The sequence below is a fragment of the Schistocerca piceifrons genome, chromosome 2 (genome assembly GCF_021461385.2).
Source record: "Schistocerca piceifrons isolate TAMUIC-IGC-003096 chromosome 2, iqSchPice1.1, whole genome shotgun sequence".
NCBI lineage: Eukaryota > Metazoa > Arthropoda > Insecta > Orthoptera > Acrididae > Schistocerca > Schistocerca piceifrons.
The window spans coordinates 359,026,549-359,038,858 of NC_060139.1; the positions used below are offsets into that span (position 1 = coordinate 359,026,549).

Sequence of the window (12,310 nt, forward strand, 5' to 3'; positions counted from 1 at the left end):
TGGCTTCTCCCATGAGGTGAAGTTACTGTGTGCAATACTGCATCAGTGGCCAGAGACTGTGTTCATGAGTGTGAGTTGTGCTTTTGTAAATGTGTGTGTGTTTTCTAGTTTAGGAGGAGGCCTTTTGGCTGAAAGCTTAAATGTTTCGCAGTCTTTTTGTTGTGAATGTTTGTGACTCAACATCTCCTCTGTGTGGTGAGTAGCAATCTATCCTTTTCATAATATTATTGTTGTTCTGGGCTGACATTGTGTGTCACATGTTTGCTGATATCCAGTATTTGCAGTAGGATCATCTTTCTGCTTTTCTTAACAGAGTTTAAAACTTCACTTTTTATATTATGATTGGCAGAGGTTGAATCTTTCTTCCTTACGCTCCAGCTTCTTTCATTGTTCTGGTAATCTAATTGCCAAAGCTCTCCTCTACTGTGCAACATATATTTTTCCATACTGCTTGCATGTGATTTTATACACACCATTCTGTACCAAGAGTTGCAGTTTGTCTTTACTTTTCAAATTTATCTGAAATGTTGCCAGTTTTTGTAATTACTGACCAGTTGCAGTTGGCCAGTGTACGGTAGTGGTGTAATTTTTATGAATTTCTTTCTATCATTTTTTTAGTTGATTATCTTTTATACTCCTCATTAACAGGAGAAAGAAAACTGGCGTTCTATGGATTGGAGTGTGGAATGTCAGATCCCTTAAGCGGGCAGGTAGTTTAGAAAATTTAAAAAGGCAAATGGTTAGGTTGAAGTTAGATGTAGTGGGAATTAGTGAAATTCGGTGGCAGGAGGAACAAGACTTCTGGTCAGGTGAATACAGGGTTATAAATACAAAATCAAATAGGGGTAATGCAGGAGTAGGTTTAATAATGAATTTAAAAAATAGGAACGAGGATAAGCTACTACGAACACCATAGTGAACACATTATTGTAGCCAAGATAGACATGAAGCCTGTGTGTACCACAGTAGTACAAGTTTGTATGCCAACTAGCTCTGCAGGTGATGAAGAGATTGAAGGCAGGTATGATGCGATAAAAGAAATTATTCAGATAGTTAAGGGAGATGAAAATTTTATGGTCATGGGGGACTGGAATTCGATAGTAGGGAAAGGAAGAGAAGGAAAAGTAGTAGGTGAATATGGACTGGGGGTAATGAATGAAAGGGGAAGCCGCCTGGTAGAATTTTGCACAGAGCATAACTTAATCATAGCTAAAACTTGGTTTAAGAATCAGGAAGGAAGGCTGTATACACGGAAGAGGCCTAGAGACACTGGAAGGTTTCAGATAGATTATACGAGGGGCGTTTGAAAAGTTTGTACAAAAAATAAAAACCACTTACGTGTTTGGGGTAAATCTTTTTTTTTTTTTTTTTTTTTTTCCGACATAGTCTCCTTTTAGGCTTATGCACTTAGTCCAATGCTGCTCTAATTGATTGATCCCATCCGAATAATAGGAATTGTCCCAGTCTGCAAAATAGCTATTTGAACAAAATCTTTGTGCCGCCAGCCATTTCTTCAAATTGGGTAACAAATAGTAGTCCGAGGGAGCCAAGTCTGGAGAATAGGGGGGATGTGAAACGAGTTGGAATCCTATTTCCATTAATTTTGTGACCACAACTGTTGAGGTGTTTGCTGGTGCATTGTCGTGATGGAAAAGGATGTTTTTGCGATCCAATCGCCGGTGTTTTTCTTGCAGCCCAGTTTTCAAATGGTCCAATAATGATGAATAATATTCACCTGGAATAATTTTACTATTTTCCGCAGAGTCAATGAGGATTATCCCTTGCAAATCCCACAAGACAGTTCCCATAACTTTTCCGGCCGAAGGAATGGTCTTTGCCATTTTTGGTGCAAATACTCCCTTGGTAACCCATTGTTTAGATTGTTGTTTGGTCTCAGGAGTATAGTAATGTATCCATGTTTCATCCAAAGTGACGAAACGACACTTAAAGTCCTGCAGATTCTTCCTGAACAGCTGCAAACAATCCTTGTAACACTTCACACAATTCCGTTTTTGGTCAAACGTTTCACAGCATAACAATGGTGAGAATTTGAGTGAGGTATGGCAAAAACAGGGATCAAAATACTAGCTACTAGGTCATTACTTCTAATAGTGTCTGGCTTTTTTAAATATTTTATATTTCATTTTCTTCAAATTCCGATTGATATATTATGTTGCAATTAATTAAATCATTTCATGAGATGGAAAGTCACTACTTCATTGATAACATGGTGAGTTTGCATGCAGTTTACGGGCAAGCTTGTCTCCTACATTGTACTATGAACACTGGAAAATCCAGGCTACAAAACAGGCAATGAAGGAGGTAGGTTGCTTTTATCTATTCATTACAATAAATGATAGTACAGATTAATGAAAGTATATCAGTCTGATGTAATCATTCACTCAGCTACACTTTAGCGTGGAGTATCTCACTTGAAAATGCAATGTAAGTGGCAATTAAGAGTATCTGTTATCAAAAATAATTTTGAATTCGTGGGTTGACAGTTCCTTTGCATTGTTTGCATATTAACGTTTACCTCTTTTCAACTGTTTTTAAACTTCATTCTTGGCTAAGTCACATTGCTTAATTATCCCCATTTTAACTCCTTATGTAACTGTAATAAGGTTGCTTCTATATTAAAATTTTACCTACTTTTGTAGCTGTCTTCTGCCCTTATCTTTTTGAATTTGAGAAAGTTGTATTTAAGTCCTTTAATTCATCCCCTTGGTTTGTTATTGTTTAGTTTTAAAGTCACCACAAAAGAGTTGTCTAGCTCTTTTGTGGTGACTTTAACACTATTGGATAACTTTTCCAATTTTCATAATATTTCTAGTAAACTGCCTCCAGTGCTGTGGGTAGTAACTGGCATACAGTAAAGACAAAAATATATTTAAGGTGTACAACTTTGCTTACGCCGTTGTTTCCCCAACATTTAAGGCTTTAATGAAACACTTTGGTTACACATGTATCATTCAAAGTATTTTTCATCGCTGCCCACTACTTTCTCACATCTTTCTGGCAGTGTACGAATCCTGCAAAATTGTTCATCTTTTGCAGTGATCGATGAATTGATCCAATTTGTGACTTCTTCATGAGATCGGAAGTATTGGTCAGCCAGGCCATGTACCATTGATATAAACAGGTGATAGTAAGAGGGAGCAATGTCTGGAGAATATGGTGGGTGGGGTAGGACTTCCCATTTTAATGTTTCCAAGTACATTTTGACCTCTTTTGCAACGTGGGGTCGAGCGTTGTCGTGCTGCAAAATCACTTTATCGTGCCTCTCGCTGTATTGTGGCCGTTTGTCTTTTAATGTTCTGCTCAAACGCATTAATTGCATTCGATAACGAGCCTCATAGTACATGACGCTGAGCTGGTCCCACCAAATGCAGAGCATCTTGGAGCCGTGAATATTCAGTTTGGCCGTCAACGTGGAAGCATGGCTGAGATATCCCCATGATTTTTTGCATTTAAGATTATCGTAAGGAACCAATTTTTCATTTCCGGTCACAATGCAATGCAGAAATCCCTTCCGTTTTTTCCTCTGAAGCAACTGTTCAAAAACGCTGTTTGATGTCTCTTGGTTTCAGCTCACACGAGACCCAAGTTCCTTCTTTATGAATCATGCCCATAGCTTTGAGATGTTTTGAAATGGCTTGCTGTGTCACTCCCACTAATCGTGCCAATTCTTCTTGAGTCTGACGCGAGTGTTCACTCAGCAATGTCTCCATCCTGCATCTTCGAAAACATTCTCTCTTCCATCACTATGCCCATCTACGACGTTAAAACCACCATTCTTGAAGCGTTGAAACCCCTCATGACACATTTTTTCACTAATAGCGTCTTTAATATACATACTTGAGAGCAATGAAATAGATTCAGCCACTGTTTTCTTCATATTGAAACAAACCAGTAACACCTCCCGCAAATTACGAGAATTAGGCTTGTAAACTGACATTTTCAAATCAAGAACAGCTTTATGATGCAGACACAAATTGACTAATGTTTGAATGAGGTTATGGTGACTGAGGTCCGAGCTAACTGCCTGACGCCTGCGATCTGTTTCTTTCGACCGGTACTTACCATTGTCGCCATCTATCGCCAAAAGGCGGAAGCAAAGTTGTACACCTTGTGTGTCGTATGGCATGGGGTTTGCCATGTGACATCGTGCATTGTCATGAAGGATGATGGATGCAAACCATTGGTGATCCATGTGCAACAAGGAGGCAAGGAGCTCAGGTGTCATGTTGTCCATGGAGGTCATTCCAAATGTTGCCGATACTGAATGACATACCTGCTCTTATGAAACACTTTCACCTATCTCACCACTGTAGGATATGGCAATGCTGCGTCACCAGATGCCTCATGCAGCCGCTGAAAATAATTATTGTGTTTACCGCTGTGTGTGTTGTTTGTGTTTCTAAACATAACATTGGAGTGCTTGAACTGGCTTCCCTTACTTTCAGACAGTACACACTGCATCTGACTCATACAGAGCCGTCACCACTCACTGCATTACTTCAACTGACCCTTTGCTATCAGCTACAGTCAGCGCATAGGCCATCGGACGCGCATCCTACATGTGCAGCAGTGCACAAAGCCAGTGAAATGTGTTTTTGCAACTCTTTACAGATTACTCTTAAAAAAGGATCTCAGGTCAGTGCTGTTTACTGCTCACCTTATCAAGCATACAACTAGCTGCACTGTGCTGTAGATGCATAATACATGGTTTAAGTGATGTAATGATGAGCTGCTGCATAGTTGTGTAGCCAGCTGACCAGCCACTGTAGTGCAAAGTGGGCTGTGCTGTTGTTGTGTCTTCAATGAAATTCTCCTTTACTCATGTGGCCAAGATTACTTAAGCATGTGAATATGTTTAACTGTTGACCTCATTGCAGTGGTCAACAAACATCTTTTCTTCACCCCTCCCAGTGTACTAGGGTACCAAATGGACTAATGTAGTTGTGTTTTTGTATGACGAGTTCCACTACATACACGATCTGTCAACCGGCTGATACATATACCAACTTTCACATTACAGATATCTGGTGGTCACTGTTCCTGATGTAATTCACTTCAGTTGACCTGCTGTGCAGTGCCACTAGACCATCACATGTTTTCTTGACAAGGGACTCCTTCACCTTCCACATGGATGGTAGCTGAGAGCTCCATTCTATTCAAGCTACTAAAATGGTGTAGTCACTTTTATGATAACTCTTCTGTGTCGTAAGTGAAATGCTTCCACTCTACAACTTAATTTACAGTTGTGGGTGAAAGAGATCTCTCATAACTTGTAACTGACATTAGAGCACAACATGTATAAATTTACTGATATGACATTTCAGACTGACAGTGCTCATGTATAATCTTAAATTGTTCTGGTGTTTACATTATCACTCATGCCCTTGGCTCTGTGATTTCCAAGGCACTGCCAAGTCACGATGGCAAAGCATAAAGCGGCCATTCCCAGCAGGTGGAGATGTTCACTTGCTGTCACACATTGTCGATGTTCTGTCTTTTATGTCCGTTTGTACATATCGAAAACCAGAGCGCGCACAATAGGATGTTCTACACTTAAGAACTGCCTAAACAACATTTCTGGTTTCCACGAGCATCTTTCGTCGATCCTAGTGATTAGAAGTGGAATGTGTCATTCTGCAGAATCAACATGTTACACCACAAGAGATTTGATTGTTCAACTGCCCCTTGTAGATTCAGATTAAAATGTTCTTCAGTTAGTGGCTGGGAGACATCAGCAGTGGGCTTGATTACCTGGGCAGGAATTTGGTTGTAGGATAGAGAAACTAAGAAAATGGTACATAAATATATACATCCAAAAACACCCTGTAGGCAACCTTGTATTGTGTGGCAGTTGTTTGACTCCTCTGAGAATTTTAATAGTAAATCTCTCACTGGCACAAACCACGTCTCTTGTGTATGACACGATAGTTGGTTAACTGTCTCCAGAGTGATCCTGGACTTAGTAAATGAACCATTGATGAAACATGCCGCTCTTCTCCTGATCATCTCCTCATAAGGGTTTCAGACTATGAAAGCGTTGTAAGCTGCTTCCTTTGTGGATAGATTAAATTTCCTTTTGCTTCTTCTAATGAATAGGAAATGTGTCTGTTAAACAACTGTTTTTACAAAGTTGTTCCCCTTTAAATTTGCTCCAAATGTATACTGTTAGATATTTAACAGTTATGGCTGTTTGTGTAATCAAGCAGTAGTGAGGGTTTCTGCCTCTTTATGCATAATTCATTACATTTTGTTCTTGTTGTGTGTCAGCTGCCAATCCTTGAATCAAGTGTTGAACTTATATAGATACAATTTTCTGCTGATTTTCCATCTATGAGGGACTGTTATGTACTTATATAAGGGGTGTTCACAAAGAAACAACCTGGAGGCATAATTACATAAATCAGTACCTGTATGCTAGAAGTGTTGATCCTGGCTGTTAAGACACTTGTCCCACTGTGACACAATATGGTGAATGGCTCTTTCATAAAATTCCTGGGGCTTCAATGTGAATCAGTTCTGCATGTGCAGCTGGACGTAGTCATCCACACGAGTGCAGAAAAGGTTATGCTGATGTTCTTCTTTGACCAAGATGGCCCCCTTCCAATTCACTTCCTACAGCCTGGGACAACACGAATGCCCAGCATTACTCGCAAACCTTGACCACCCTTCGCCAAGCGATCAAATCAAAATGACCAGGCAATCTCACCCATGGGACCATTCTGCTCCACGACAATGGAAAGCCTCATATGGCCAACACAGTTGCGGCACTCCTGCAGAAATTCAAATGGGAGGTTCTCATCCACCCTCCAAACAGTCTGGACTTCTCTCCCTGCGATTACGCCATTTTTGGTCCCCTTAAAAAGGCTCTGAGGGGCAAACGATTCACCTTGGATGACGATGTCCAAATGTACATGCGGAACTGGTTAACATCACAGCTGCAGGAATTTTATGAGACAACCTTTCACTGCCTTGTGTCTCAATGGGACAAGTGTCTCAACAGCCAGGGTCATTGCTTCTAACATACAGGTACTGGTTTCTGTAATTATGCCACTGGCTCATTTCTTTTTGAACGCCCCTTATTATTACCACCTCGAAAGATAGTTTTGTAATTAATTTGTTTTGTTTGCAAGTGCATATCTGCATTCCTGATGCAGATTTAAGTCCATACACTACAGTAGGATACTGTTAGAGCAGCTAAAACAAAATAGGACAGCCCATTTAAAAGTGTGTTAATTTGTTTTTCGTAGGGGGGGGGGGGGGGGGGGGTGGAGAAATGTTGTAGCTGTGTCGACTCAAGCCAGATGCCTTTGGTAGCCATCTGGATTGGCAAGACACAACTGCAGTATATTGTTTTGACTTCTCTAGTGCCATGCTACAGCACTGTGGCATGAGGATTTCAATGTGCACCAGGACTGCAGACGTGTCCATGAAAACAGACAAAAAATTAATTATGTAACTTTGTTTTTTTGAGGTGATGATTGTATAAACTGTGACTACCCCATGTACAACAAACAATGTGAACTAAATCAGATGAATAAATCTCATTAATTTCTACCCTTTCACAACCAATCCCTCTTTCTTCCCTAAGTAAGAACTAATACTTCCAAAAGCTAGGTTTTGTATTTTCATTTTTGTATATGTCTGTTAGCAGTACTGGAATTTCTCCTCCAAAATAAATGTACTAGTCTCTCATTTTGGCTCTTATTAGGGAATTATTTTAATAATGAATTTGATTAAGCAGCATAGTGTGGGAATAGAGTACCTGTGATTATGTGATAACTATGAAGTATTGGATTGTGCTGTACATGAGTAATTCATCTGGTACATGTAGTTTCACTTTAAAGTTATTCATATAGTTGCGAAAATGATAACTGTCAAAAGAAAATAAAACCTTTCTATGTTGTTGTTATCATTAACTGTGTTAATGTGGGTAAAGAATGAGAAATATTGTTTAATTTTGTCTAAAGGAAGGGGGTGACTCAGACAGTGATGAGGAACAGAAACTGATGGAGGTTGAAGAATTACTTCGGCAACATGATCCCGATTTTGATGGAGGGACTGGCAGTGGAGGAAGTGATGATGCAGCTGAAACTCATCAACTCCATCTTGGTGTAGAGCTGCAACGAGCCCCCGAGTTGCTTTTCCAGCCTTCAATGCTGGGCTCTGTGGAAGCGGGTCTGGCAGAAATGACGGAGTATGCTTTACGTACCTACTCTCCTGAAATACGCTCCTCTCTCATCCGTAATGTCCTGCTGGTTGGAGGATGTGCCCAACTCCCTGGACTTGCACAACGTTTCCATAGAGAACTTGTGGAAGTACGTCATAAATACTTTTCATGACTTACTTATCTAATAAATGTTGGGGTAACGTAATTTCATTTATTTTTAAGTTGGTGCTTATTGCTGCAGCATTATTATTGTCATTATTTCACATTTTTATTTATTTCACATGTCATAGATGTTCAGCAAAATTTGAATGAAAAGCATGTTCACAAATTTTTGAGTTCTCTTCAAAATTATTTTAGACGGTAATTGTGCCACATTAATGATAGGCTAATAGTCACTTTGCAGATGTATGATTCTCTATACAAGTGCAAAGATTGTGCATGAGGGCAAAGTTCTATACAGGGTTTTTATTACTGTCAAGATCACTATACAATTTTTGATAGTACCACCAAAAAGTTGAATTGTTATCATGACAGTTAATAAATTTTCTGTTAAATTAGTGATTGTAGTCTTCTGGTTTGTTTCTTACATGGGAGAGAAGGAATCAATAGTCAGAAATTAATATTTCAGAGGGAATGAAGACTTGTATGAGTAATGGGAGTGTGACACATGTTTGTAAGTTGCTAATGTTTCATAACAGACAGTTACCTCCTATATAACCCATTACTGGAAATTGCAAATGTGCATTAATGTATGATGCAGCAAGATGAAGTGCCTGTGAAGCTGTGCAGATAAAGGTTCTGCAACAGGTGTCGTCGTAACTGAAATTTTCCACCATAGAAACAAACTTACCAGAAACTTTCACAGAAACCATGGAGATGTAGTCAAAGTTATTATCAAAGCATTGTTTGCACAGTAGAATTTGAGGAGATAGTTTTGGTTCATGTGAGAGAAGAGTTATCAATAAGCAGCTACAATTTTCCTATGAAATCTACACTTTGAAGATTACAGTGCAGAGAATACTGCTAAAGCAGCAATTACATCCCTGTTATATATGTGTGCAGTGTGGAATTGGAAGATTTAGAACCCAAAGTTCAATTATGTCAGTGGCTTATGTAGCAAATGCATGCTCTGAATGCAGTGATCACCATAATTCCAGGTCCAAACAGTGTCATCCTGTGGGAAGTTTCTTAAGTGCAGACATGACACGCTCTATGGAATCATGATTAAGAGGAAACATTGCTTTTTAAGCTAAACTATGTAATGCTACTGCAATGTACTGCCGATAATAGTGACCAAACATTGTGTGAAAATACAAACTATAATACTGTGCTAAACATGGCTTGCTTGACCACTATTGTGACATCCTACGAAAAATGAGCAACTCTTTTGATAGTTTGTATTAAAAATTCTTAGCTCTTAGGAGTAACTGATTTTCATGGTAAGAAGAATCACTTTTTTCTGCAACCTCTTCAACTCATGTGAGGCATTGGTGTTTTTATCAAACTGCATTAGTTCCACAGCTGTTGTGGCACAAAGAAATTGATTGGTTGATTCTCAGTACAGAGAATGGCAGATGCATCTCGTTTTCTCATTAATAGAACTTAGAGAGCATATTGTGATAGCCTGCTGCTTGAGTAGATAGAGGGGCTTGGTAAATGTTTGCTGGGTGCCAAAATGGGTTCTATTTGATGAAATTTATGAAGATGAACTATAATACACACAGTCAAAAGCTTTAGCACAAAACTAATATAGATGTAATCTTCTTTCTGTTGCAAGTTTTCAGAATCTAGCTGTGCACTCTGATGCAAAGCTTATATTGAGTTGTCTGTAGAGATAAGTCTACAAGTGTGGGAGGCAGGGGGGGGGGGGGGGGGGGGGAGGACGACACCATGGATTTAAAAGGAAAGAAAGAAGTGCCTCATTATCTAATTGCATTTAGAACATGCCAAAGCACTTATAGTAGTATGACAGGTAATAATGATCCTACAAATAAACCTCCATTCTTAAAATAGATTATGCAGATAGCTATTACCCTTTGATGATTATTAGTCAATCATGTAAATACCAAGCAAGAAGATAGCTGTAGACTGTTACAGTTTCAGTTTGTGCTCAAGTATTAATTGATATAACAACTTAAAAAAAATTAATACCAAGTGAATATTATTTCCAAATAAAAGTAATTTTTGCTAAAGTGAGAATGAAAATATAAGAAACAGTTTTGGAATTGGAATAAAAAAGAGAATCATCTTCTTAAGAGGTGTGTCTGCTGCAGAGTGATAAGAGTTATTTTGCAAGCAATCTCCTAACCTGTGACTCAACCAGTTACTACCTTCTTCAGCATCTAAGCATAGCCATATTATATATCAGTGTACTGTGTCTTCCCTGTATTCTTCCTATGAAATGCACGGTGTGAATTTACTTGAATGAGAAAATATGTTGTTTCTCTTCATTTTTCTTCACAGTTTGCCAACTTCATTGAAATCTCTAAATATGAATATACTAATATTTTCCATAAAATTAGAAATTTGCTCAATATAAGATTTTCTTAGAAAGCTGCTGAATGCGGCCGCGGAATGCTATGTATGCATTTTTTTAACTAAATTTTAATATTACAAATCACTCAAATATTCCTGCTCATTACAGTATTATGAAACACTAATCATTCTAAGAGAAGTGCCATGTGTTTCATTAATTGCCACCCCCTTTTGTACTCAAAAACTACATGCAAAGTAGATAATGTAACATGCACAGTTTCAGAGAAAAAACGTGCTTTCTGTTAACTTTAATGCCAAAGTTTCAGGAAGCACACCATATCTGAGTCAAGACGTATCCCTAATTCATGAACATTTATAGGAATTCCCCTCATGTTCTGTGCAGTCCTTTGTATTCTGTTTTCCCTAAGTACTAAATAATGAATCCCTTTAAATTTTATCTTACCCATGATAACCATCTCTTACCATGTTTGGTGTTCTTTGTAGCTGTGTTTGCGGTTGCTTGTAATGGAAGATATGTGTTATAACATTAGTTCAAAATCAGTAAAGCAAGTAACATGACAACTGTCTGGTTTTTTGTAGGTTAGCCCATTTAAGTCTGTGGTCAATGTACGTGTGGCAGTGGACCCCGCCTTGGATCCATGGTATGGTGCGAGAGATTTTGCGGCTTCTGAGCTACTTAAAGAAGCTCTTGTAACACGTCAGGATTATGAAGAACGAGGTGGTGAATTCTTACGTGAACATGCTGCTTCAAATCCATTCTTTCCTTCACCAACAGCAGTTTCTGCTGGTGAATCTTCGTCAGTAACAGCGGTTGATGAGGTGGATGGAGACAGCAGTCAGTGTAGAGATGTATAAGTGCTATTGCATTGCACTTTTATAAAGCAGTTTTTGTTACTTGGCATTCTCAAACATTAAATGCTATATTTTATGTACTGTTTACTTTGATTGTATATGTCTCACAGACTGATATGTTGCAATTTGAATGTGTGACCCTCTTCAGGTCCGTATGAAACTATGTTTTATTGATTTCTTCCAGAAATCAGCATATTTAAGAATTTGTGAGTTTGGTTTAATATTTATGTGAAAGAAGGAAAAGCAGGAAGCTTTCATTGTGAGGCCACGAGAACTCATTGTATTGAGTCAGGTGTTGTTTGGCTCACTAAGAGAAAGTGGAGGGGGCAGAGGAAGGGTGGGGAGAGAGAGAGAGAGAGAGAGAGAGAGAGAGAGAGAGAGAGAGAGAGAAACACACAGCTGAACCAGACTGCTGTGTAATGTTATGGAACATGAGGAACTGATATCACCTTTGCCACTGCCATTCCCACCTTTTATAACTGTCGAACAAGTATGACAATATTTACATAGGATAAACCGTTATCATTGACTTTCAGTACAGGGTTGACTACATACACCATTTAAAAACAAAGTTAGCTTGAGAAGTTGACATTGAGCAAAGAATGAGTACAGAATACAATTTGAAAAGACAATTATTTTAACCCATCCAGCAAATCAGAGGGACTCAAATATAACAGAGGTAACAGAGATTAAAGTGCTATGCAGTAATTTCAGCAGGGACCAGTAGTTCACACTCAATAGGGCAGAAGGTGAGTTTTGCACACAAAACAACAA

The 12,310-nt window shown here is 38.7% G+C and overlaps 1 protein-coding gene across 3 annotated transcripts in view; it reads left to right on the plus strand.

Moving 5' to 3' along the window:
• LOC124776382 (actin-related protein 5) overlaps positions 1–11,612 on the plus strand; it is a 195,412-nt gene extending 183,800 nt beyond the window's left edge. For all 3 annotated transcript variants that reach the window (XM_047251348.1, XM_047251350.1, XM_047251349.1), the window contains 2 exons: positions 7,989–8,336; positions 11,264–11,612. In XM_047251348.1, coding sequence (XP_047107304.1) covers positions 7,989–8,336; positions 11,264–11,539 — 624 coding nt within the window. In that variant the 3' untranslated portion in view covers positions 11,540–11,612. The remainder of the gene's footprint in view (positions 1–7,988; positions 8,337–11,263) is intronic.
• Positions 11,613–12,310: the final 698 nt, after the last annotated feature.